Source organism: Adiantum capillus-veneris, chromosome 16 (genome assembly GCF_014529385.1).
Source record: "Adiantum capillus-veneris isolate H3 chromosome 16, ASM1452938v2, whole genome shotgun sequence".
Lineage (NCBI taxonomy): Eukaryota > Viridiplantae > Streptophyta > Polypodiopsida > Polypodiales > Pteridaceae > Adiantum > Adiantum capillus-veneris.
The window spans coordinates 59,725,838-59,752,730 of record NC_140946.1 but is presented as its reverse complement, the minus strand read 5'-3'; the positions used below and the strand labels follow the sequence as shown (position 1 = coordinate 59,752,730).

The 26,893-nt window shown below is 47.0% G+C and overlaps 1 protein-coding gene across 1 annotated transcript in view; it reads left to right on the top strand.

The window, feature by feature from the left end:
* LOC147439131 (ATP phosphoribosyltransferase 1, chloroplastic-like) overlaps positions 1 to 24,866 on the top strand; it is a 94,401-nt gene extending 69,535 nt beyond the window's left edge. Inside the window, exons 8-12 of the mRNA XM_086484253.1 lie at positions 23,745 to 23,846; positions 23,931 to 24,044; positions 24,118 to 24,198; positions 24,276 to 24,395; positions 24,526 to 24,866. Coding sequence (XP_086340379.1) covers positions 23,745 to 23,846; positions 23,931 to 24,044; positions 24,118 to 24,198; positions 24,276 to 24,395; positions 24,526 to 24,624 — 516 coding nt within the window. The 3' untranslated portion in view covers positions 24,625 to 24,866. The remainder of the gene's footprint in view (positions 1 to 23,744; positions 23,847 to 23,930; positions 24,045 to 24,117; positions 24,199 to 24,275; positions 24,396 to 24,525) is intronic.
* The last annotated feature ends 2,027 nt before the right edge of the window (positions 24,867 to 26,893 follow it).

Genomic DNA, 26,893 nt, shown 5'->3' with positions numbered 1-26,893 from the left:
TGTGCTCTCTCATGTGAGTAGTGTTTGAGTGCATGATTGAAAGACGAAATGATTGCAGCATTTCGGTCTTGTGATTCCAGACGAGTAGCAATAAGAATTAGTCAATCGAGACATCTGTGGAGATCTGGGGTAGATCTAGATGTGATTGCTAAACACGTTGCCGATAGATCATGATCCAATATCTCGATGGACTTTGTGTGATGCGATTTGAATGTTCAGTGACTGTCATCTTTGTGCAGGTGCTGGATATGTGTTGTCTAGTGCGTCAGTGCTTAGAGTCAGTGTGTACTGAACTGGTTTCTGGCTCATGTTGATTTTACAGACGTAATCAAGGGCGATTACAATTCTTTCAAGAGGGGGGTATGTCACAAAGTGATGACGTAGCATGGCCGACTGGACGCTCTCCGGACAGAGGGAGGTCCAACCTCTAGTGAAAGATGCAAATAAAGTCTTACCAACTTACATAGCCTAGCCAAGAGGCCTAAATTAAAGAACTTGAAGCTCATAGTTGTACCAACTTATGGTACCCCGGCCAAGGAGCCTAAATCCCTAAAGACCAAAAGCTTGCACTTTGAAAGAGGCTTCTGTAAATCGCGCTGACATGCTGACATGGCAAGCTGTACAAAAATTCCGCGTTTTGCGCTGGCTATGCCACGTGGTAGGTTGTACGGATTTCCGCGATTCATGTTGGCAGCTTTTGGGAGCAGACGCTTTTGGGTTAGCAGTGCTTTTGATACAATGCTTTTGGGGCTCTGCTTTTGAGCATCCCTTGTAAGAATAAAAGAGCCCCTGGGGCCTCATTTTGTAGAGCATCTGGTCACAGAGTATTGAGAGCAAAGGTTCCTCGGAAGTTGTACTTTGCAATGATTAATGATAAAGAAATACCGAAAGGGGCGCCAGTCTTTGGGGCCAATACTTCTAGGCTCAGAACTTCGCCGTGCCGTGTCGACTCTCTCTCTCTCTCTCTCTCTCTCTCTCTCTCTCTCTCTCTCTCTCTCTCTCTCTCTCTCGCGCCAAAAGCGGCGAGCATTCGAAGAGGCACAGGAGCTTGAGCTATACCACCTATTCATGAGCATAGATAGCGCGACGGCTTGGCGCACCCTGCGCGAGCCACGTCCGACTACAGCTATTGAGGATCCACAGATATGGCATGATTATGCAGAGCGCCTTTATGAGGTGCCAGGGCAGCCTCCTATCCCACAGCCACACGGGCCACGCCCCACGTGCTCCTCCTTCTTTACAGCAGAGATGGTAGAGAGGGCCATACGCCGCATGCAGCACAGACGATCAGCTGACCATACTGGATTACAGAGTGAGCACATCATTTATGCGGCCTCCACTATAGCCCCGTTGATTGCACATGTCTTCAACCGGGCTATAGGGGAGGGCTTCCCAGAGGAGTGGACACAGCACACCATAGTGCCTATCCACAAATCTGGCGACACCCTGGACCCAGGGAACTACAGGACTATCATGATTGGCCACACGATGGCCAAGCTATATGGAGCAGTACTTGAGGCACAGCTCAGCTGCTATGCAGAGACCGAGGGTTTACGAGCTCCAGGCCAGGCAGGTTTCAGACGAGCTTTCTCCACCACTGATCACATCTTCGTTCTGCGTTGCCTCATTGATGGGGCAAAGGCGCGGAAGAAGAGGCTTTACTGCTGCTTTGTGGATTTCCGCAAGGCCTTTGACACAGTCCCACGCGAGAGACTCTTCCAGCGCCTTCACAGCATTGGGGTACCAACAGAGATGATTTGGGCCATATATACTCTCTACGAGAGGGTGACGCGTCGAGTTCGTTGCCCAGGCGGCTTTTCAGAGACCATTGCTAGCACCATTGGTGTTAAGCAAGGATGCCCACTCTCCCCGACACTCTTTGGGCTCTACATCGACGAGATCTCCGACTACATACTACGAGCAGGGGGAGAGGGGAGCGACTTGGCAGGTACTCCGGTCCACATCATGTTATATGCTGATGATATTATGTTGATTTCAGAGTCACCCGAGGGCTTGCAACGCCATCTTGAGGCCTTGGACGAATTCAGCACACACAGGGGGTTGACTGTGAACCTTGGCAAAACCAAGGTCATGATCTTTCACACATCCAGTGCAGTGAGGAGCGCTGCCACCTTCAGAGCAGCAGGAGGACAGGTTGATGTAGTCACCTCCTATGTCTACCTTGGCATCACATTCACCAGCCTACCAGGACCCTTCACTATGAGGCAGGCTGCTGTTGACAGGCTCACCCGAGGATATGCAGCTCTGACCATGCTAGAGCGGAGATGCCACCAGGCACACTTTCAGGAGCCCCGCACGAAGGGGTGGCTTTTCGACACCTTAGTCACCCCGGCCCTGATGTACTCGGCGGCAGTATGGGCACCAGGATTGACAGCTGACCAGTGGACACAGCTTGAGAGGCCACAGGTATGTATGATCTCACGCTTGCTCCGCAGCAAGAAGACAGTGCCACATGACATTATTAGAGCCGAGCTCGCCACACCACCTATGGCTGTAGAGGCACTATTCCAGACAGTCTGCTTCATCCAGAGGATGAGAGAGCTACCTCCTAACAGACTTACTCGTAGAGCATTTGAGGCAGCTATACAGCTATCAGAGAGTGGGCATGAGAGAGCATGGTACTCACAGGTCAGAGCATGGTTTGAGGGACACGGTCTTGACATGGAGAGACTACCACCATTCCAGTACGACCCCCACTCACCATCTGTTCACCTCTCTCGCAGTGAGAGGAACTTGGTATTGAGACAGGATCTGTGGCAGCTATACACCAGGAGAGTCTGGGAGTCACCTGGCTTGGGGACGAGGATGTCAGATTACAGAGACCAGTTTCTCACCATACTGTCTGGGGGGTTCATACAGAGACCACGCTATATGGACACATATATGCCACATAGCTCACGGGTGGCGATTGGTCAGCTGAGAGTGGCTTCACACAGGTTAGAGATTGAGATCGGGAGACATACTGGTGTTCCCAGGGAGGAGCGAGTCTGCAGAGCCTGCACAGAGGAGGTGGAGAGTGAGGAGCACTTTGTATGTAGATGCAGAGCATACACTGAGATCAGAGGCAGGTATGAGGCCTTATTCAGAGGACAGCCCACTCTCCGAGAGATCATGGACTCTCGAGATCAGAGACAGCTCGGACGCTTCTTACTAGAGATACAGAGCCATCGGGACACACTACTACAGCCACGCACAGCTACACAGACAGAGGGGAGACAGTCGCAGCTCACAGACTTCTTTCAGAGGATTGCCGCCCCTCCCTCACCAGACACTCAGAGGGGAGTGACACTCCCACAGGCGGAGGTGAGCCGAGCTAGACGACGACCACGAGTCACAGGCTACAGGGGCGCGAGCTCCCACCACCGACAGATCGAGGAGATCCGAGCCCGGGAGCGCCGTGCCACTGAGGAGCGAGTAGCTCAGATGAGGGCCGACCCGACAGCTTTCATCCGGGTAGCCTTGGCACCAGCCCCGCCCATGTACCACATCTTACATCCCCCCATTTGTACAGGATGGAGCTAGATAGCTTGATGCATTCTCATTCTCATGATTGTACTACCTTGAGCATATAGACATGCATATACCCCTAGAGATAGAGCTCCATCCCTCCTCAGATACTCCCCTACCTACCTACATTCAGTTCAGTTTTGTATCAGTTTTGTTTCATTTGTCTTTCCGATAGACGGATGACATACACACCATGTACATTTGATTTGTCTCATAGGCCGATTTCGGCCTGACATAGACGTTAAAAATCTTTCTTTCTTTCTTTCTTTTCTCTCTCTCTCTCTCTCTCTCTCTCTCTCTCTCTCTCTCTCTCTCTCTCTCTCTCTCTCTCTCTCTCTATTAAAGTTCAGTGATTTTGAAGTTTCTGTTTGTGTGTTGCTATTGATTTCTCGCTTTGAGTGTCCAAGCCTGTTACAGTATCAACCATGTAAGAGCTTATGGACCATGCAACGGTCGGCTACAAACTTACGAAAGGAAAGCTTGGGTTCACTACAGAATCAACTCCAGCAAACAATCAGAACTCCCGACAAAGACGAACAAATCCCTAGGAATCTCATGAAAGTCAACCTCAAAGGCGTCGTCTGACACAGCGTCAACGAGAAACCTTACTACAAGAAGGCGGATTCTTTGAATGTTTTCAAACTAGGCATACCTTCAATACATGTCCTCAAAGAGACTTGACGTCTTTAGAGCAACCTTCCGCTCCGACAGCAGAAAGATCCTTAGGGCCACCTCCGGCTAAAAGAGCTAGACCTGCTATTGGACTTTTACCTAATATAAACCTCGAAAGTACAAATGAATTGTGCCGAGCATATGGCAAAGTCAATGGCTTGAAAGCCTTGATTTCGTTGACCGAGGAACTATTGAAAATTTCATCCATCTAGACTTCTTGAAGCAGATGGGCTTTGACTATGATTCGGGGGGGGGGGGGGGGGGTTGGGTTCTCCTGCCCAGAAGAGGTGGAGGGGTCTAAGGCAGTCTCCTGCCACAGAGGTTCAAAGCGGTTTCCCGTAGGAACCCACTCTTGGCGAGGAATTGTGAGACGGCCACCCAGGCGAGGTGCCTAGCCTTGTCTGATGGCGGCCACAAACCTGGTGTCATCCCTCCTCAGTCTGCTGTCTGTTGCTGTTGGAGCTGGATGTCTTTGGGTCTCCAAAGCCCTTGTAGGGGGGACCTCGGAACTTGAAGAGGGACCAGCCCTAGGGGCATGTGGCTGTGGAGTTGGCCGAGCTCTCTTGCATGGACAGGCCTTGGCAAGATGGCCCATTTGTTCGCAAATGAAACACTGGTTTGGGAGGCCCGAATACTCCACACTCTGTCTGATCCAACCACCACTCACCTGAGGCAGTAAAACCACCTTCGGAAGTGAATGTGTGTCCTGAATAAGAACCCGTACAGTGGGTAACCTTGAGGCCTTGGCCACTACTGATGCTGAAGTGCGCAAGGTCTCCAAGACCATCCCAATCATGGAACCAATCTTGGAAAGTAAGGGGAGATACTCCCGCCTCAAATCCTGGGAAGCAAGCTGAGATAGGAAGATCTACCTCCTCCTCAAGCACATTTGAAGTCGGGTCGAAACTATGGTGCCATTGTTTGAAGTAAGCTTGACCCGTCCGAATGCCTAGCGGGCTCATCGATATTACTTTGGCTGCCATCTCTAAAGACTCACCTCTCTCGAGAATCTACACATCAATGATCTTGCCCACTTCGGCGAGGAGTTGGGCCTAGAGTAGGTCCCGAACCTCGCCTCTGCTGGGCTGTGCGCCAACAATCTTGCAGATGACCAAGTTGGCTTGAAGCCTTTCCACCTCGGTTATCAAGCTCGCTTGCTCTAAGCAAGTCGAAGGGTGGGTCGGCTCTGCAATGTCGGACAAGGAGGCTTTAGTAGAATCCCTCTGAGGTGAAGCAGGGGCAACCATTTTGTGTCTGCTGGCGAAAATAAGAAGGTGAGGACGTTGATGAAGACCACCAATAGGATGAAAAGATCCCACAAATAGCGCGCGAGGGTGAAGGGGGCTGGATGGAAAAGATGCTACGAGGTGGGGTGAGGGAAATGTGAAGCTAGGACAGTGGGCGGTCCGGGCTGTGCGAGAGGGGGGGGGGCAGCAACGAGCTCTGCATTCCAGATGCATGTATCTTCTGAGCTCGATTTTGCAACTAGCTTCGGTCTTAAGTGAAAGTCTATTTATCAGAGTATATTTGATATTGTCATGCGCTCCCGTTTGTGACGCAAGAACTATGTGCAGGTTGATTCTAGGGCTAGGAAATTCTAGTTAAAGAACAACAAAGGCTAAGATGTGATCATTGATGTTAAACAAGAGCGAGGTAGTCCTTATTGTATTGGCATTTGACCATTTCCAAATCAATGAAATCAAGTCTTTTGCTTACTCGATCTTTGTTAAACCAATGAGTGAATCTGAAGGATTCGAATTTGTCCCTAGTTCCCTTCAATCTCATGCAAATTGTTTCCAGAGTGGCCTGAAGGTCATACCATTGACTTGGATTCGAGGGAGTACCCCTTGAACTGACGATCTTCCATAGTGAGTAGAGCTCAACAAGAAGAGATCACGAGCCAAGTTAATGACCTTTTGGAGAAGGGCTTGATCGAGCATAGATCTTTACTTTTTTGTTCACCCGGCCCACTTGTGTAGGAGAAAGAGGGATTTTGGAGGATATGTATAGACCGTAGAGCTCTTTTATAAGATTACCATCGAGAATAGGTTTCCAATACCCAGGATCGATGATATACTTGATAGGTTGCAGGGTTTTACCTGTTTTAGTAGAATCAATCTGTATCATATCAGGATCGCTCTTGGAGATGTATATAAGACCGCATTTAGGACGTCCTTTGGATTGTACGAGTTTTTGGTGATGTCGTTCAGCAAGAGATGACAAAGATCAGACACCAGTTCCACCGAGAGATTGCAAAGCACTTGGCTCAGCTCAGATCAGATCAAGGCATATTCTTTAGGGAGCTGTTGACACCGCCTCATTAATGTACACCCTACTACACCCCCAGTCGCTCCCTTTGAGGATGGCAATCCTTCCAGACATCTGATGGATAGGGGTTTTTTCACCAGGTACGAATCTTGGAGTACTAGCGTAAATTCTGTGGAGATTGGAACAAAAAGTGTACGTCCCTCTCGGATCTGGTCCTTAAGTGCATCACTATGGGGTGACTCTCCAACAATTCCTCGACGTCACCTCCAGGTGGTGTGACTAACAAGGGGACATGGAATAAATGACTTGATAGGTTGCAAGGTTTTACCTGTTTTAGTAGAATCAATTTGTATCATATCAAAATTGCTCATAGAGATGTATACAAGACCGCGTTCAGGACGTCCTTTGGATTGTACAGTTTTTGGTGATGTCGTTCACCGAGAGATGACAAAGATCAGACATCAGTTCCACCGTGAGATTGCAAAGCGCTTGGCTCAGCTCAGATCAAATCAAGGCTTCGAGGAGCTGTTGACACCGCCTCATTGATGTACACCATACTACACTCGCAGTCGCCCCTTTGGGCATGGCAATCCTTCTAAACATCCGTTGGATGGGTCTTTTTGTATTGGGTACGAATCTTGGAGTACTAGGGCAAATTTTGTGAGGACTGGAACAAAAAGGGTACGTCCCTCTCAGCTCTGGTCCTCAAGTGCATCAGTGTGGGGTGACTCTCCAATGATTCCTGGACGTCACCTCCGAGTGGCGTGACTAACAAGGGGACATGGAATAGATGACTTGATATGTTTTAAGTAGAATCAATCTGTATCATATCAGGATTGCTCCTAGAGATGTATACAAGACCACATTCAGGATGTTCTTTGGATTGTATGAGTTTTTGGTGATGTCGTTCAGCGAAGATCAGAGACTAGTTCCAACTTCAACTTCCACCGAGAGATTGTAGAGCGCCTAGCTGAACTCAGATCAGATCAAGGCATATTCTTGTGGGAGCTGTCGACACCCCCAGTCGCCCCCTTGGGGCATGGCAATCCTTCTGGATGGGGGCTTTTTCTATCGGGTACTAATCCTGGAGTACCAAGGCAAATTCAGTGGGGACTGGAACAAAAAGGGTACGTCCCTCTCGGCTCTGGTCCATAATTGCATCACTGTGTGGGGTGACTCCAATGATTCCTGGATGTCACCTGTGAGTGGCGTGAGATATGGAATGAATGACTTGATAGATTGCAAGGTTCTACCTGTTTTAGTAGAATCAATTTGTATCATATCAGGATCGCTCCTGGAGATGTATATAGATGTCCTTTGGATTGTACGAGTTTTTAGTGATGTCGTTCAGCGAGAGATGTCAAACATCAGAGACTAGTTCCACCGAGAGATTGTAGAACGCCTAGCTCAACTTCCAGACATCCATTGGACGTGGCTTTTTCTATTGGGTACGAATCCCGGAGTACCAGGGCAAATTCAGCGGGGACTTCAACAAAAAGGGTAGGTCCTTCTCGGCCTTGGTCCTTGAGTGCATCACTGTGTGGGGTGACACTCCAGTGATTCTTGGACGTCACCTCCAGGTGGCGTGACTAACGAGGGGACATGGAATAAATGACATGGCATGAAAAACTGAAGGGGAAGTTTGCTTCCTGGCCCCAACGGCTTGCCGACGGCTGGAGATCTCCCCTTGTCGCGGCTCTAGCCTGAATAAGACCTTAAGTTAGGGGTAAAAGTATAGTACTGGATGGAGCTAGCTAGATTGCACATCATGCTTGAATACCATATGCATACAGTCCTGCATTCCGAGCCCCTAGCAGTAGAGCTCCATCTTCCATCCATCCATCATGTCACCTTGCAGTACCACTTACCCACTCATTGAATACTCCAGTTTGAGTCCTAGCATCAGCTTATCAGTTAGCTATAGTCTTTTTTTTTCAGTTCAGCTTTTCCTTTTTTGGGGGGGGGGATGACAGAGGACATACTGTGCTTGTACATTGATTCGTCTCATAGGCCAAGTCCCGCTTTTCAAGACATCAGTAAAATCTTTCTACAGAAAATGTCATGCTCACATAGAAATGTCATTTGATGCAACCTCTCAATTTGCAGTATGTATTACATTTGTCAGAAGTAACAGTGGCAGGTATTTGTTCTTATCATGCAAGTGCTGTCATTTGTCTGATCATGTTGTGTTACAGGGAATGATTCATCATATTTAATACGTTGGCCAAGAAAATTTATTAGAGTTGTGAAAATGTACGAGAGAACTCATGACGCTCGCTGCTGCTGTGTATCGCCCGCCACATTGCCCCCTCGCGTTGCTTGCTCTTCAGTCTCCCCCCCCCCCCAGACTTCACTTTGCCTCTGCCTCGACAGTGATGGATTTCTGACATTGCTCGCCGGAGCTTTCGCAGAGGGTTGTCTTCATTCAGTCCCCTTTCCTCTACAGCAGCAGACACATAATGGTGGCCCTTGCTCCACCACAGAGGAACTCCTCAGAAGCCCCCTCGCCCGACCCCGCGGAGCCGACCCTTCGACTTGCTCTTTCTCTAGAAGAGCAAGCGAGCTTGATGGCTAAGGTGGAACTCTTGCAAGCCTCCTCAGTTATCTGCAAGATATTGGCACTCGACCCAGCCGAGGCGAGGTTCGGGATTTACTTCCGGCCCGACTCCTCTCCGATGTGGGCAAGATCACCAATGTCCAGATCCTCGGGAGAGGGTATCGTTAGATAGAGTTCGAGTCTCCAGAGATGACGGTCAAGGTGATATCGATGAGCCGGCTCAGTATCTGAGCAGCTAGAGCTTACTTTAGGCGACAGCATCATGATTTCGACCCTACTATAGATGTGCTTGAGGAGGAGGCCGACTTGCCTATCTCGGTCTGCTTCCCAAGCCTGAGGAGAGAGTACCTCCCTCTTCTTCCCAAGATTGGTTCCATGTTCGGGACAGTTCTAGAGTCACCGCGCACTATAGCTTTAGCTGTGGCCAAGGCCGCAGGTTTACCTATTGTGTGGGTTCTTGTTCAAGACACACACTCCCTCCCGAAGGTGATACTGTTGCCTCGTGTAAGCGGGGGTTGGATTAGACAAAGTGTGGAGTATTTGGGTCTCCCCAATCAGTGCTTCATTTGCAGGGAGATGGGCCACTCAGCAAAGGCTTGTCCTCGCAGGAGATCTCGACCCACAGCGCATGCGAAGACTGCCAAGGCTGAGCATGCCCAATAGATAGATACCCAGGACACACAGGCTGGTACCTCGACAGAGGCCAACGATCAAGCAACTGATGGTTGGCAGCAAGTGCCTGGCCGCCGCCGATAGGGATGGGCTCGCCACTCTACTTCCCTTGGTGGCTGACCTCCTGTAGCTCAACAGCATTGGGTTCCGACATGGAACCGTTTTGACCCCCTTCAACAGGACCCCCCTAAGGAGGCTCCCTCCACCTCAGCTTGGCCGCCTCCCCACCCTCCTCCGCCTCCCCCTCCTCCACCTTCACCCCCGCCTCCCGCTCCTGTCTCCGCGGTGGGGCCCTTAACCTCATCTCCTGACCCATCCCACACTCCTCCTCAGACGCAGGGGATTGGACACACATCTGCAGCGAGATGATCTCTTGGTGGTGCTTTCACTACGAGTCGCATGGCTAGGGAGGGACAACCCTATCTGAGGCCGCCTCTTCAGGTTTAGACCTCTCCTTTTGCAGCAGTCTCTCGGGGTTTAACCAGCTTTGACATTCGCAGATGAAGTGACTTCTTCGATTACAGCTTCACATGCTTCCTTGGTGATTCTGGGGGAGGCTTGCTTTCGACTCTACGTCCTCTTTCTAGCAGCCCGAGGCACTGAGGCTCTAGATACAGTGGTAGGTTTCTCCTTTCTGCTGTGCAGGAGGGATCCTACAGAGTGGACCCTGCACACAATTCTTGACAAGCTCCAGGTCCAGGCCATTGAGTTCTCACACCACATAGGGGACCTAGGGGTGATAGACCTGGTACAAACACTTTGGCCTTTAGCCAAGTTCAGTGTGACGCCGCTGGATGCAGCAGGTTGCAGGCACATTGTGGTGCGTTTGTTTGCTGACACTCAGAGTCCCCCTTCCTATGTATTTGTACATGAGGATTCTTGGACAAAGGATGTAGCCCTACGGGCTGCACACTCGCCTTGGGCCTGGGTGGGATAGTCACTTCAGACGTGGTTGTCTAGAGGTCGTTCGGATGCGGATTACTCCCCCCACCCAAACCGGCCTCAAAGATAGCGAGGTTGGCTGCTGCTACAGCATCTGTTTTTTCTCATTGATTTCATGAGGATCGTCTCATGGAATGTGCAGGGATTAAGAGGGCCCCAATTTCAGCGTCAGAGGGGTCGGTTGCATCATGAGCTTCAACGATGCCTTGTGAGTGGTGAGATTGATTTTCTTATGCTACAGGAGCATCATCTGTGTGAGAGCCGTATTAGACGATGTGGTCAGATTTTGCGTGGTCGCTAGGAGACGTTTTGGTCAATTGCATTTGGACCTGGAGGTATCTAGGGAGGGGTATGTATGATTATTGCGGATTCTTGGCAGTAGGCCATTGTGGGCAGAGGTATTATTGTGTCAGGCAGAGCTCATTGGATTACTATGCAGGTTTAGGGTTGCCTCATGGGTTTCCTGAACATATATGCGCTCAATGTGGCAAGTGCATGAGCATAGTTTTGGTCTCATGTTGTTGAGTCTTTGCCGCATGCAAAGCAGTGGTGTGTTGGGGGGGACTTCATGTAATGTAATTGGCCTATTTAACTTGAGAATAGCAGAAATTAATGACAGTACTTTTGAGAAATAACTTTGTGAGCATAACGGGTGAACATAATTGAAGATAGCAACATAATCATAGCAATTAGTTAACTTGGCATGAACAATACTTTTGCAAGAGAGAATTTAGAGAACATGACAACAGTTGAGGACCGGATTTATGTGGAGCCGGTCCCCCCTCCAATAGGCATTTGTATTATGATTTCTCCCATAAAGAGAGACTTGTTACAATACAGTCTTTGTGTTCCTTGTGACCTAGGTGATGCAATGAAGATGGAAAGCTTCATGCATCACAAACATTACATAAACTTGAAGAAAGCTTTAGCTATCCAAAGCCTCAGTCCCAAGACCTCAAACACCTTCGAAGGTGGAGAGAGCTAGCAGGGAATGAGGGTAGGGAAGAGGAAGAAGAAACATTTCGTAGGAGAAAGAATTAGTTCCTCACTTATCATAACTCTTGTTGCTAGCATACATAATAGCATAGTAATGAAGAAGAAGGAGATGGCAAGCTTAAGCATGGAAGCATGGCTCTTGGTTGGATTTGCACTCCATAGCCAAGAGTGTTGGTGTAGGCTCTCAACCTCTACTTGCTTGGAGAGGGAGCTCTTGCACTTTGCATAGCACACAATGAGAGTGTTTGTGAGTGTGTGTGGGTGAGTATACCCCCTAAGCATCCCCCTAGCTTGCTTGGGTCGACCCCCCCTTGTAGCCCATGCTTGAAGCTCATTGGCCCCCTCCAGGCCTAGCCAATCATAAGTAGGAGGCATTACAAGCAGTAGGGGTAGCCTTGAGACAAGTGCCCCCCCTTTCCCCTTTGAGAGAGAGGGCTAGATAAATGCTAAATCAATTAATTAAATCTCCTAAATTACTATTGGACCCCTTGGGTGGCCAACCAATAGGCTTCAAGCATCTCATGAAGGTAACATAGGTAGGGGCCCGACATGTGTCCCTGCTGCCTCTTCAAGCTTGGGCCTTCCTTGCATGTGTGAGTGTGTTCTCTCTCTATCCCCTAGGAAAAGGGCTCGCCCCCCCTCTTGTAGGGATACTTTTGACTTTTGGTACTCAAGCACCTTAGTCATGAAGCATGACAATGCACTTGAACTAGGGGTGTTCCCACAAGCATCTCAGGCAAGCATGTCAAAGCACCTCGAGCACCTTAATCAAGTAGCAAGTCAAGCACCTCAAGCACGACAAGCACCTCGAGCTTGGGCTGGGTTCCCGCCTCAAGATCAGCCCTAGCTTACCTAAGGTCAAAGGACTTTTACACACATTATTGGAGGTCTTCAATGAAGCTAACCCTAAGGTCTTATGCTCCATTGGTTAGCCTTGCTCTTTGATAGACCATCTCTCATTTGGGCCCCTTTACCATTGGCCCCGTGTTGAGATAGATCTATAAGCACATATCTATATCTTAACACTTGTTCCCGTTTATTCTCCCACATTAAGTGATCAATTTAATATGAGAAAATCATTTGGGTTGGTTAGATATTAGATTTTATGACATTACCTCTCTCTTGAAATCATAGTCGTCCTCGACTATGAGGTAGAAGAGTTAAAGCCTTAGTCATTAGTCAATCTTACTTAGCGAGTAGAGGATCCCTTTTTACCCTACGACATCTTTCCAAGATAGATGACTAATCCATTTGGTGCTTGGGAGACATAGCTGCCGCAAGCATGTCTGCTTGTTAGTCCATTTCATTCTCCCAAAGTAGAGTGACAAATTCTACTTGGTGTTTGAGAGACGTCGTCATCACAAACATGATTCTAAGCATGCATACTAGTTAAATTTGTGCACAATTAAAAAGAGTAAGACAAAAACATGAGTCATTTAAAAGAAATTTGTACATTTGCTTACTCTAATGTAGCATTGTAAGCATTGACAAGGTTCATACTATCCTTAAGTTGTACTCCTTGCATCCATTTAGCATCTTCAAAAGGATAATTTTTGAACTTAATAAGATACCGTCGGATAATCTTACCATGTCGTAGTACCTTGTCTTCATGCCGAAGGACAGCTTCGGGTTGTAGCACCTCTTCTTGGTCTTCAACTTCGTGAGGGTCTTCAATAATTGGTTCAGTTGGTGACTCTCCTTTGTAGGGCTTAAGTAGGCTTACATGAAAGGCATTGTGTATGAGCCAATGGTTGGGCAACTTGAGTTGATAAGCCGTCTCATTGATGGGCTTCAAGATTTGGAAAGGACCATAGTATCTTTTTGCTAGTTTAGCATAATACTTTTGATGGCCCGTAGGATTTTTGCCCGTCGTTTGCCTTAGCCGAGCCTTAGGAAACTTGAGTAAGACCCAATCATTTTCTTTGAACATTAAGGCTCTTCTGTGCTTATCAGCAGCAGCTTTTTGCCTTTGTTGAGAGATGGATATAGCCTCCCTAATCTTTTGAAAAGATTCTTGTAGGTCACGGCTATACTCATCAACGGCGAAGATCTTCCCATGTACTTTGAGTAGCAAGGGACTTTTAGGTCTTCCCTCAATGATCTCAAAAGGTGGTTTTCCCGTAGAAGTATGTACAGTATTATTGTAGGCATACTCTACAAGAGGTAAATACTTTTCCCATTGTGAGCGTTGATCTACTTGTGTAACATAAGTCTTGAGTAGATCGAGTATCGTAAGATTGGCTATCTCACTTTGGCCATCCGTTTGTGGGTGATAGGCCGAAGAGAAATTCAATCTTGTTCCTAGATTTTCAAAGAGACCTTTCCAGAAATTACTGGTCATTTTAGGATCTCTATCTGACACGATGAATGTGGGTAATCCATGGTGCTTGAAAATCTGAGATATGAAGAGAGTTGCCATTTGATGTGCCTTAATAGTCTTTTTGACAGGAATAAAATGTGCTTGCTTGCTAAACCTGTCGACTATTGTCCATATTCCTGTATTCCCATGGATAGACTTGGGTAATCCAAAGATGAAATCCATGGATATACTCTCCCATGGTGAATTTGGAATAGGCAATGGCTGGAGTAATCCAGGTTGCTTCCCTCTATCATACTTTGTCTTTTGGCATACTACACATTTTGATACACTCTTATATGTCCACTTGCATGGTAGGCCAATAGAAGTACGTCTCTACTCCTCGGAGAGTAGGTTGAATACCTCTATGCCCCGCATATGGAGGAGCATGGGAAACACATAGCCTATTTCCGTGGAGAAGATAACCATCCTGCAAGGTGAATGGTTCCTCTTTCTTCCCCAAAGCAAGGGCTGACATTATGTCTCTAAAGTCAAGGTCAGTAGCATACTCATCTATCATAGAAGATAGATCATTGTGAGTAGCTATAGACACCGCATTAACTTTTGGTCGTCGTGAGAGTGCATCAGCAACTTGATTGTGCTTACCAGCTATGTGAGCAATATGGAAGTTAAATTGCGAAAGAAAATTTGCCCACCTCATTTGTTTGTCGGAAAGCTTGGTTTGCGTCATGAAATACTTGAGACTTTAGTGGTCGGTTCGTAGGATAAATGGAGTCCCCAATAGGTAGTGCTTCCATGTGTCTAGGGCATGTAGAACAGCTAAAAGCTCTTTCTCATAAATGCCCAAGACGCGTTCATCAGTATTGAGCCTTCGGCTCTCATATGCTATGGCATGCCCTTCTTGAAGCAAAACTGATCCAAGGCAATCACCACAAGCATCACATTGGACCTCAAATGGCTTTGAGAGATCCGGAAGCACAAGGACTGGTTGGGAAGTAAGTTTCTCTTTGAGCTTTTCAAAAGCATTTTGCTCCTTAGCAGTCCATACAAACTTAACGTTCTTCTTAGTTAAGTCGTGTAGTGGTCCTGCTACTTGAGAGAATTTTGCTATGAAGCGTCTATAGTATGCACACATACCAACAAAGCTTCTTAGCTCATGTAGATTTCTTGGGTTAGGCCATGCTTTTATTACCTCTAACTTTGATGGATCCATTTGGATACCATCTTTAGAGATAATATGACCTAGGTATTGAATCTCTTGAAGGAAGAATTCGCTTTTCTTTTGGTTGAGATAAAGCTTGTTCTCCCTCAATGCTTGAAAAATCACTTGAAGATGTTGCTTATGTTCCTCCAAAGACTTGGAGTAGATGATGATATCATCAAAGAACACTCCAGTGAATTTACGATATGGTCTAAAAAATTTCTCCATCAAACGATTGAACGTAGCTGGTGCATTAGTCAAGCCAAAAGGCATGACTAGATATTCATAAAGACCAAACGGAGGCTTGTTGTCCCTTGAAAGCTGCATCAGCCACTACTATATCTCCCATCTCAAAAGCTTAAATGCTCAACTTGGTGGCCAACTCTATTGATATGAAGTTGAGAGTAGAGCCAGGGTCAAACAAGATAAAGGCATCATGCTCTCTTACTTTTCCCCAAGCATAGGAAAGTGGTGATCCTTTGCAATGAGCATCCTCTTTTGGAGCTTCGATGGTAGAGGCCCTAGAAGTCTCATTGCGAGCATTCTTCTTGGGGCAAGAATGATAGCCATGTCCTTGCTCCCCACACTTGAAACACTTATGGTCCTTGCGAAAAGCTTCAAGCTCTTCAGGAGAGAGTTTGTTTTTACCTTTGTAAACTCCCTTCTCCTTGGACCGATTGTTGTTGTTGTTGGAATTGGCTTGGGAAGTATTTTGAACATTGGTTTTTCCCTTTGCATCATTTTTATCTTTGTTTTCCATGGGCTTGACATTACGTCTAGCCCCTTGATGGAAATTGATGCGTGAAGCAACCATGGTGTGATGGATTACTTCACTAATAGTACCAGGCCGTTGAGAGTTGATGTATTCGGCCATCTCTTCAGGTAATCCCGCACAGAATTGCTGCCTTTGCTCGGCAAAGTCTATCTTTTGAAAGACAATAGCCTTGAGATGTAAATCCCAAAACTTGTCTACATATTTGTGGATAGACTCATGGGAGAGGAGCTTCAAGCTGCGCCATTCGGTAAGCACTTTGTCCTTTGCATCGCTTGCAAGGAATTTCTTCATGATGGAAACTTGTAGAGTTTTCCATGTCTATGGGGCTTCACCATTTTCACGAAGGCTAGCCCACCATTGACGAGCTGATTTTTGGAAGTGCATAGCTACATGGCGTAGCTTGAAGGACTCTGTGAAGCCCTCATCTCCAAAGGCCGCATCAAATTGCTGGATGAAGGCCAACACTTTGTCGGTAGCACCGAAGGTGCCATCATAGGTGAGAAAAGAGATACTCTTTCCTCCCTCCTTGAACTTCTTTAGCTTTTGTGACCTTCGCCATGCAGGAAATGATTTGCGATGTCCTCCCCTCTTGTATTCTCTAGGAGAATAGCCATAACTTTCATCGGAAGAGGAGGAAGGTGAAGAAGAAGGAGAAGAGGGTGACCTCTTCCTAGCTCTTTTCTTCCTTTGTTTCCTCTCTTGCCTTTCAGAGTGACGAGGAGAAGGACTATGTGTTGATCTTTTCCTCTTGGGAGGAGTAGGCGATCGTCTAGACCGCCGTCTTCGTGGAGCCAAATCTTCAGAGGAACTTAAACTTTCATTGCTTTCTTGCTCTTTGGATTCCTCCTCTCGAATGGGAGAGAGTCTTCTTTTGGGGGTCTCTTCAAGAGGCCTCCTAAGCTCTCTCTCCTCTTGGAGAGGAAGGGAAATTCCATAAGCACGAAGTTGTTGAGTAACTTCGGCTTGCAAAGCAGGGTTGCCCATAGCTTGCTGCAACCTAGTGACGAGATAATTCACAAACATGGGAGCATCATCATTAGCACCTTCATGTGCAAAATCAAAGCTATCAATGTTCATTCTACTCTCTTGATTATTGTCAGCCATGTTAACAAAATTTATGTATGTACTTAGTGTATGCTTTGGCAATTCAAAACCTTAGTTGCCACTCCTCTTAGCCTTTGAAAATCGGCTCTTAAGTATCTACACCCACGGCTCGAAGTGGTTAATTATAGAGAGTAGAGGAGTAGGTCTATCATAGCAGAGTTGTCAAGGGCTAGCTCCTTTCGGACTTCTTATGGCTCAATAATGGTAAAGCCGTAGGCAAATCTAAAAAGACTCCATTATTAAGTCCAAAGCTTCCGAGGTGTGCACCATCCCCCACATAGTGGGCTCAACAAAACCGATAATAGATCCCAGTTCCACTTACCCTATTATAATTAACAACATCAACCATTTATAGGCTACTTAAGGACCTCTCTTCTTAAGTAAGAAAAGAGAAACCAAATGCTCTGATACCAATGTAATGTAATTGGCCTATTTAACTTGAGAATAGCGGAAATTAATGAGAGTACTTTTGAGAAATAACTTTGTGAGCATAACGGGTGAACATAATTGAAGATAGCAACATAATCATAGCAATTAGTTAACTTGGCATGAACAATACTTTTGCAAGAGAGAGAATTTAGAGAACATGACAACAGTTGAGGACCGGATTTATGTGGAGCCGGTCCCCCCTCCAATAGGTATTTGTATTATGATTTCTCCCATAAAGAGAGACTTGTTACACTACAGTCTTTGTGTTCCTTGTGACCTAGGTGATGCAATGAAGATGGAAAGCTTCATGCATCACAAACATAACATAAACTTGAAGAAAGCTTTAGCTATCCCAAGCCTCAGTCCCAAGACCTCAAACACCTTCGAAGGTGGAGAGAGCTAGCAGGGAATGAGGGTAGGGAAGAGGAAGAAGAAACATTTCGTAGGAGAAAGAATTAGTTCCTCACTTATCATAACTCTTGTTGCTAGCATACATAATAGCATAGTAATGAAGAAGAAGGAGATGGCAAGCTTAAGCATGGAAGTATGGCTCTTGGTTGGATTTGCACTCCATAGCCAAGAGTGTTGGTGTAGGCTCTCAACCTCTACTTGCTTGGAGAGGGAGCTCTTGCACTTTGCATAACACACAATGAGAGTGTTTGTGAGTGTGTGTGGGTGAGTATACCCCCTAAGCATCCCCCTAGCTTGCTTGGGTCGACCCCCCCTTTGTAGCTCATGCTTGAAGCTCATTGGACCCCTCCACGCCTAGCCAATCATAAGCAGGAGGCATTACAAGCAGTAGGGGTAGCCTTGAGACAAGTGCCCCCCCTTTCCCCTTTGAGAGAGAGGGCTAGATAAATGCTAAATCAATTAATTAAATCTCCTAAATTACTATTGGACCCCTTGGGTGGCCAACCAATAGGCTTCAGGCATCTCATGAAGGTAACATAGGTAGGGGCCCGACATGTGTCCCTGCTACCTCTTCAAGCTTGGGCCTTCCTTGCATGTGTGAGTGTGTGTGCTCTCTCTATCCCCTAGGAAAAGGGCTCGCCCCCCCTCTTGTAGGGATACTTTTGACTTTTGGTACTCAAGCACCTTAGTCATCAAGCATGACAATGCACTTGAACTAGGGGTGTTCCCACAAGCATCTCAGGCAAGCATGTCAAAGCACCTCGAGCACCTTAATCAAGTAGCAAGTCAAGCACCTCAAGCACGACAAGCACCTCAAGAACGACAAGCACCTTGAGCTTGGGCCGGGTTCCCGCCTCAAGCTCAGCCCTAGCTTACCTAAGGTCAAAGGACTTTTACACACATTATTGGAGGTCTTCAATGAAGCTAACCCTAAGGTCTTATGCTCCATTGGTTAGCCTTGCTCTTTGATAGACCATCTCTCATTTGGGCCCCTTTACCATTGGCCCCGTGTTGAGATAGATCTATAAGCACATATCTATATCTTAACACTTGTTCCCGTTTATTCTCCCACATTAAGTGATCAATTTAATATGAGAAAATCATTTGGGTTGGTTAGATATTAGATTTTATGACACTTCAACATGTTGGAGGACCCATCTCACAGGATTGGAGGTGGCCATGCTACAGTGCACGGAGCTGAGTTGGCAGCTTGGGAGCGGCTATGTATGACTATGAGGGTTTCTGATGTTTGGCAACACTCAGGTTTTATGAGGCCCCCAAACAACCTTTCTTTCTCTCGCTCTAATCGTAGGGTAGGAGTGAATCTATGTCGGATAGATCGCTTGTACGCCAGTGACCACATTTGTGACATGGGGATATCTGTTTGCATCTTGGTAGGGACTACTTTTTCCGACCATACGCCAGTGATTCTCACTATGACAGACAGAAAGAGGAGGGGGGGTGCGATCCTACGCATCCCAGAGAGGATCTTGCTGGATCCAGAGCTTAGAGAGCGAGTGAAGGCACTTTGGACAGAGAGTCTGGACACGCAGGACACCTCTATTGGAGTGTGACAGACAGAAAGAGGAGGGGGGGTGCGATGCTATGCATCCCCGAGAGGATCTTGCTGGATCCGGAGCTTAGAGAGCGAGTGGAGGCACTTTGAACAGAGAGTCTGGACACGCAGGACACCCCTACTGGTAGAGTGACCTCTGGATTGACAGAGCTTAGTTGCTTCTTCCTTCAGGAGTGTGCAACTCGCTTGGCTACAGCTAGGGAGGAGGAGAAGCGTCTTCGACGGGGCATTGTTTCCTTATAGAGGATGCAGGAGCAGCATTCAAACAGTCCATGGTTGGAGGAGCAGATGCAGCAAGCTAGGCAAGAGTTGACTAGCATTGAGGAGCGGCATCATGAGTTTGCCTTCCATCGACAAGCATCTCAGTGGACCCAGGTGGGTGACAAAGTTGCCAGGGTGTTTTTTGAGACAGTGGGGCCACGCCATGCGCATTCGAGTGTTAGTCAGTTGAGGAGACATGATGGATCAGTTGCTTTAGAGCCTGAGGATATACGTGCAGTTGCTAGTGACTTCTACCGCGATCTGTTGTCAACTGAGCCTCAGTCAGAGCACCAAGATGCATGCAGAGAGTAGGTTTGGGGCACAGATGCCTTGCCTTGTTACCAAGGAGATGCGACATAGACTCGAGCTTCCCCTCCAGCTAGAGGAGCTCCATGAGGCCCTCAGAGCACTCCCCCGAGGTAGTTGTCTAGGGGAGGATGATTTGACTCCGAGCTTTTCCTTGGAGTACTGGGATTTGCTTGGTTCAAATCTTGCAGCGCATTCCAGTACGTTTTGCACAGTGGCGAGATGCCTGACAGCATGAGTGAGGGCTTGATCTACCTGATTCCCAAGGAGGGCGGCTCCTTGAATGAGATTCGACAATGGCGACCCATTACCATCCTCAACTCATCCTACAAAATTCTAGCAAAGGCTCTGAGCTTGAGAATCCAGCCACTACTAGAGAGCATTATACATGGGACCCAGACAGGTTTTGTCAAGGAGCGTAACATCCTTGACAACATCTTCACTTTTTTAGAGGCGTTTGCCCTCGCGCGTCTCCGAGGAGAGGATTTGGTGATACTGTTCGATTTTAAGAAGGCCTACGACAGAGTTGACTGGGACTTCTTGGAGGGCACTCTACGCAGGATAGGTGTCATTGATGCTTGGATCAGAGGTGTGTCGGCTCTCTACAGGTGTGCACACAGTCAGGTGCTCTTGACGGAACGCTTCTTGCTCACGCGTTTGGTTAGACAGGGTTGCCCTCTTGGCCCCTTCCTCTTTTTGTTCTATGCTGAGGCGATGAGCAGATTTTTGACTTCTTAGCAGGTTGGCTTGTGTGGTCTTGAGCTCCCTATTAGAGCAGATGAGCTTCTTGACGCCGAGTTTGCCGGCGACTCAGCTTTGTACTTGGAGGGCCAAGAGGCCAATCTGCAAAGGTGTGAGCGGGCTCTTGAGGTGTTCCATTGTGCATCAGGCGCATTGATCAATTGGAGGAAGGCATTGCTTTGTGGGTTGGCAGTGCTCCTACACCTGATTCGTCTCTAGGTGAGGGTTTCAGATGGATTCCCCGAGGGACGTGGACTTGTCCCTTGAGCAGTAGACTGCTCCCCTCCTCTTGTCCATCAAGAGGAAGTTGCGACATTGGAGTTTGGCACGGCTCTCTTTGGCAGGCAGAGTTGTAGTGGCTAACCAGGTGTTGTTGGCTACTAGGTGGTACACCATTTCTTGCTAGATCTTCTCGAGCTTCTGTATCAGCCAGTTAGAGAGGTTGATCAAGAACTTTCTTTGGTCAGGGCGCGACACTCAGTTAGCCCGGGCCAAAGTAGCTTGGCATGTCATCACCCTACCATATTCTCGGGGGGGGAGGGGGAGGTAGGGATCATAGACCCGGCAAAGGAGAACAGAACCCTTCTTGGGAAGTTTGTTGTCAAAGGACTACTTCCAGGGGAGGAGCCCTGGAAGGAGTTGTTGCTACAGCGGCTTAGAGCTCGAGTTCCTTGTTGGTGTTAAGGATATTAATGAGCAACTCATTTCTGCAGGCGAAGTCATTTCTGACAGTCTACTTGTGCAGATTGTTCTTGATGCATTGCCAGATTCTTACCAGACTATTGCTAGTACTTGGAGACTTATGACCCAAGGAAATCATGTTGTCGTCAACTTGTTTGATGCATTATGCACATTGCTATTGCAAGAGTCACTTTCAAAACAGGGCTAAACACTGTGCGGTTGAATAGGCTTTTATTGCTACTCAAAGAAAAGGTGGTAGTAGCAAAGAAAAGGTGGTAACAACAATGTAGCCACTTCGCATGGTTCTTCGCGGAGTAGTAAATCACCTGTTCCTAATGCTTCTGCTGGCGGCACCTCGTCTGGGAATTCTGGTGAAAAAGACAAGAAGAAGATGCATTGCCATTATTGCAAGGCTAATGATAACTTGATTAATTAGTATCCTAAATTGAAGGCAAAAGAGGCCAAGAAGAAAGAGGTTGGTTCCACTACAAGTGTAGCTATTGTAGAATATTCTGTGAAAGAAGATTGTAATGCTGATGTAGATGTAGAGTGGGCATTTAGTGCATAGTACACTTATGATCCTTATGTCCATGCCTCATGCAGAAGGCCCTTGAAGACCTTCCATCAGGTGGATCTTTACAGAGATGCGCACAGTTGGTCTGAGAAGGAGACTAGAGGATCGATTTGCTGTAAGCGTGCTTTACTCTTGGGAGCAACTACGGAGTGGCTTGGAGTAGCACCAACCCACTTGCACGGAGGAGCACTTGAGACAGCCCCTTGTTTGGAACCCCATGGTTAGCACTCAGAAAGGCCACTTGGTTGGTAGTAGGCCTCATGTTTCTTGGTCCCATGACAAAGGGCCCACCCCGCACGGTAGGTGATTGGCTGCAGTTTTCAGGTTTGCCAGAGGAGGTACAGAGCATCCAGCTACGGGGCATGAGAGGGGTGCAGAGCATGTGCCAGGACATTACAGAGGCTTTACCAGCTGAGTGCTCACCCCTCTAGAGACAACAGCTCCCAGATGGATGGGGGCCTTCACGCGACTAGAGGTCCTCATTGGAATTCGTGCTTGCTCGGAGTCTATACCCCCCATATTCTTCAAGATCCAGGGAGAGGGTCGACTACACAGAGTCTCAGCAGAGGCTCCACAGGTTGCAAAGTGCTGTTATCAGAGGATACGAGTAGTGGGCATCTGTGGGAGGACCTGTGTCACAGATCCCGACCCTGCAAACCTTGAGATAGACCATTGGAGGCTTTGGGCTTGGGAGAGCTGCCCTCTGGCACGAGCGCAGTGGGACCCTGGAGAGTGGTTTTGGAGAGACACCCCTTCTCTTCATCCGACCACCCTGGGATCCCTTTCTTTCAGTACATTGTTCGACACGTCACATATTGGCAGCACGGAGAGAGGCTCGTTCTGCTGCAACACTTCATTGGCAGGAGGAGGGTCTCACAGCTGAGTTCTTGTCAGGCTTTTGGGCGCAGTTGTGGCACTCCAGTCAGCGAGGCGAGTCACTTCGTTCCAGGGGCTAGTTGCACACAGAGCTACGACAATGGGTAGCTTGCTGGTACATAGTGGCCTTTCGGCAGCCTGTGCAGCTTGCGACTATCCTTTGGAGAGTCAATGTCACTGTCTGTGGGACTGCCCCATGGCACAGCAAGCTTGGCTTCGGGCTCTTCGGCTGATGCCAGCTCTTTCCATAGCGCGACTGTACACTTGGGGTGTTGCTGCTTAGTCCACCCTCACGGGCCTTGTGCTCCAGTTTGAGCTATCTTCCACCAGCAGGATGATAGTGATCAGGGGGGTCGACCTACACTTCAGCTTGCTACAGAGCTTACCCCCCAAGAGTGGTGCAGTGAGAGAGAGGTGTGTTGGGAGCTCGTTTGTGGCCTGACACTTTGGTTCATTTGGCGGGCCCATTGCTTTTGCATCTTCCAGGCTCGCCCTATCCCACCCATAGAGACTGTTCGTGACTTTTGGCTGGAGATGATCCATACTCTCAGGGGTCATTTTGAGAGACTTCAGGGCAGCTCCGACCGCATGGGGGAGCGCAGAGATTTCCTCCTCCCATTTTGTGATTTAGCCTCATTGTACATATTTTGTTTACTCACTTGGAGAGTTTCCTCCTCCATTCTGTGATTTCATTGTACATAATTTGTTTACTCACTGGGAGAGTCTCCCCATGCTTTTGATGTAGCCCTCTCTAGTAGAGGTGGTTTGTAGCCCTATGGGCAGTTTTATTAACTAATGGAAGGATCTTTTTCTGGGAGGAAAAAAAAAATATTAGAGTTTCTGCATGGTTATGGCAGATGGGTACAGCAGATGCCATTTTGGACCTTGTGAGCAGTGGCACAACCTTACGGGAGAATAACCTTAAGCAAATTGATGGTGGTCTAGTTCTAAAAAGCCAGGTCAGCAAACAGCCATAAAAACTCTGGTCTTTCTTGATATCAAATTGCAAGAAGGATGATTGACAATTGGATTGACCTGTGTAGGGTGTTCTTGTCGCAAGCAAGCATGCTCTACTTCATAGGGAGAGGGCATTAGAAACAACCCATGAGATTTTGGAGCGCTTGGAGGCTCATCTTCGTGCAAGGGGTCAATTCACGGTAACGTAAAATCATTTCTCTATGTCAAAGAAATCTGGCTGCATCATGATCGGGTAGCCCTCTATTCATGCAGGTTGTCGCCAATATGCGTGGCAAGTCAGAACTTGAGGTTGCTGAACGCATTTTAAAGAGCACAAATTTCCATGGATTGCAGGTAACTGATCTAAGTCAAGCTTGATGATTTTCCTTTCATGAGTGCCCCTGGTTCTTATTCTGTTTTTGTTGGTGAAGGGTCCCACAATCAGCCCAGTTTTCAGTGGAAGGAATGGGACTCTCCAGGAGGATTACTATGGAGTGGTCATTTGCGTCCCTAAAAATTATCTTTATGATGCTGTTAAGCAGTTGAGAAAGGTACCGATACTTTTATGCAGAAAGTCTCTCTCTTTCCATGGATTAACTGCTCTCTTTACATGCCAATTGTTATTGATTTGTACTTACTTCTGAGGACTGAATTATAGTTTTATGACTGGTTCATAATTAGGTTGGAGGAAGTGGGGTGCTTGTATCTCCATTGACTTACATCTTTGACGAAGAGCCTCCTCGTTGGCGCCAGCTACTGGATAAGCTCAAGCTTCAGTAGAAATTTTCCATAGTTGCACTTACTATGTGTACTCTTAGTCACCAATTTTGTAAATTCTCGAGTTGCTTTTCAGAGCTACAATTTGAGGCATTATCTTTGAATCTTGCAAGTTATTGAAGACATTCTAGTTCTTCAACTCTCTTACATGCTCAAAATATTAGCATTCAGCTGGAAGAGCTGTGTAATTTCAATTATTGTTTGGTTTCATGCGCGTGATGCTAACTAAAATATGTTGAAAGTTAGGTTTGGCTCTTATGTGTCACCATTATGGAACTTTTGTGAAGGTGTTAGATTTAAAAAAGAAATTTGGGAAAACCGAGAGAGAGAGAGAGAGAGAGAGAGAGAGAGAGAGAGAGAGAGAGAGAGAAATGAAATGAAATGAAATGTTATATTAACGTCTTCAAAAGGCCAGAATGACCTATGAGACCAAACTGATACAAAGTGGTGAATCTGTTACAATGTCTTTTTGGTCTCACATGTGAGTTGCCACAGGAATTAGGTGAGGATTGAATCTGCTACCTCGTGACTCACACACTGTGGACACTAAGAGGGCAAACACTCGTATAATTTAAAGACAACCCACACAATGAGCTGGAACGGTTGACCCTTGCCTCAACTTCTCTTTATTTATGGGGGATTTATACATAGTATCATGGGGATTACAATCCCAGACTTGCATACCTCTGCAAGTGAAACATTCAGCATTGCAAACAAGTGAATGTCGATGTCAATTCTTTAAGCCATTTGTTCTTTCTATCTACTCTTTCAAGTGCTCACGTTCTCCATCTGCTTGCAATTGTCTTCCACATACGAAAGCCACAATCTTTGCAAGCATGTAGGACAAGAGAATACCTACATTGAGTACATTGAACAAAGCTTTCCCAATGGAAGTCGTTGAATGGTTGAAATCTTCCATTATGATGCAATTCTTTGTTATGAAACTCTTCCATTGCCATCATAGGTTAAGGAGAGAACTTTCTCATTATGTCGATGGAAGAGGGACGGTTGAAATTGCAAGAAAGTGGAAAGAAATAGAGAGTCATGCGATATAATGAACTATTTTGATGAAAAAACAGCTCAATATATGTGGAAAAGTTGTGTAAGATGATGAAAAGAGGCTACCCCAAGGTAGATCTGGCTATGGAAAGTTGTTAAAGTTTACACATCTCAAGTGAATGGCCCAATGTGTGCTCATTGGTAATTTTGTCTTTAGGTATTTATTTTACTTATCTTCTGACAATAATTTTGGGTAGGGAAATTCCTTGAGGGAGGTTCTTTAAGGACCCCGGAGTATTATATAAAAGCATTGGAGTACCCCCATATAGTCTGATTCATTGTTGAGTTGGTTGGTTCAATAGTCTCTTTCTCCTCTGTCTCTCTCTCGTGCATTCTCTCCCAATGTACACACTTTTGCATCGCTGACTTTGACAAGGTCTCGGCTCTTTAATCTATTGGCAGCCTCAAGCCTAGCAGTTGTTGCTACGTTAATGATTGGGGCTCCAAATACATTGCATTTTGGAACGCACAATGGACGGGGAGACAATCGGGGGTAGAAAAGGAAAGCGACCTATCAGGGGCAGTCGGTGCTTCTCAACATGTTTTGAAACGCAATGAAAATGACCTCCGAGGAGCAGCCTTTTGAGAGGCTAGGAAAAGGACCCCCAAGCATCCTCTGCTTCACCAACAAAGGTCTTGATCCAACTCTCGGCTATGGATAGCGCATTGACTGTGCTTAGTTAGTTCCCTTGATACCTATGAGGTTTGAGAGCCATTGTTATAAGTACAAGAAGGGGTTTGTTTGGCTTGGGAATGTAAAGCCAAAGGCGAATGCAAGTGCTTGCAAGAGGACAAGTTTGCAAAGGCAAAGATTCCACCAAGGAGAGCAACATGACACAAGTGGTGGTGGCCATAGTCTTTCTAGCCCTGCTTCAGCCAGAGAAAGGCTTGTGAGTGGCAGAGAGGGGCTCCCTATAAATGATTTGAACCCGTATGTTGGAGTTCAAGTTATCGATGTGTGAACCCGTGAGTTGGAGTTCTAAGGCACATGCATCTGCCAACAACAAATCAACGCAACACATACAAAACACTATGGATGTGCGTACAATCCATTGTTGTTGCCTGGAGTATGGATAGGATGTGTTTCAAAGTTCATTGTCTAGGAAAATCTTGGATGTCATGTGTTCACAGTACACGAATGGGGATTCTTGGATGGAGTGTGGTCTATGGTTCAACTTTCTATGAGGCAACTAGTGCTCAAGGTGGTATACTA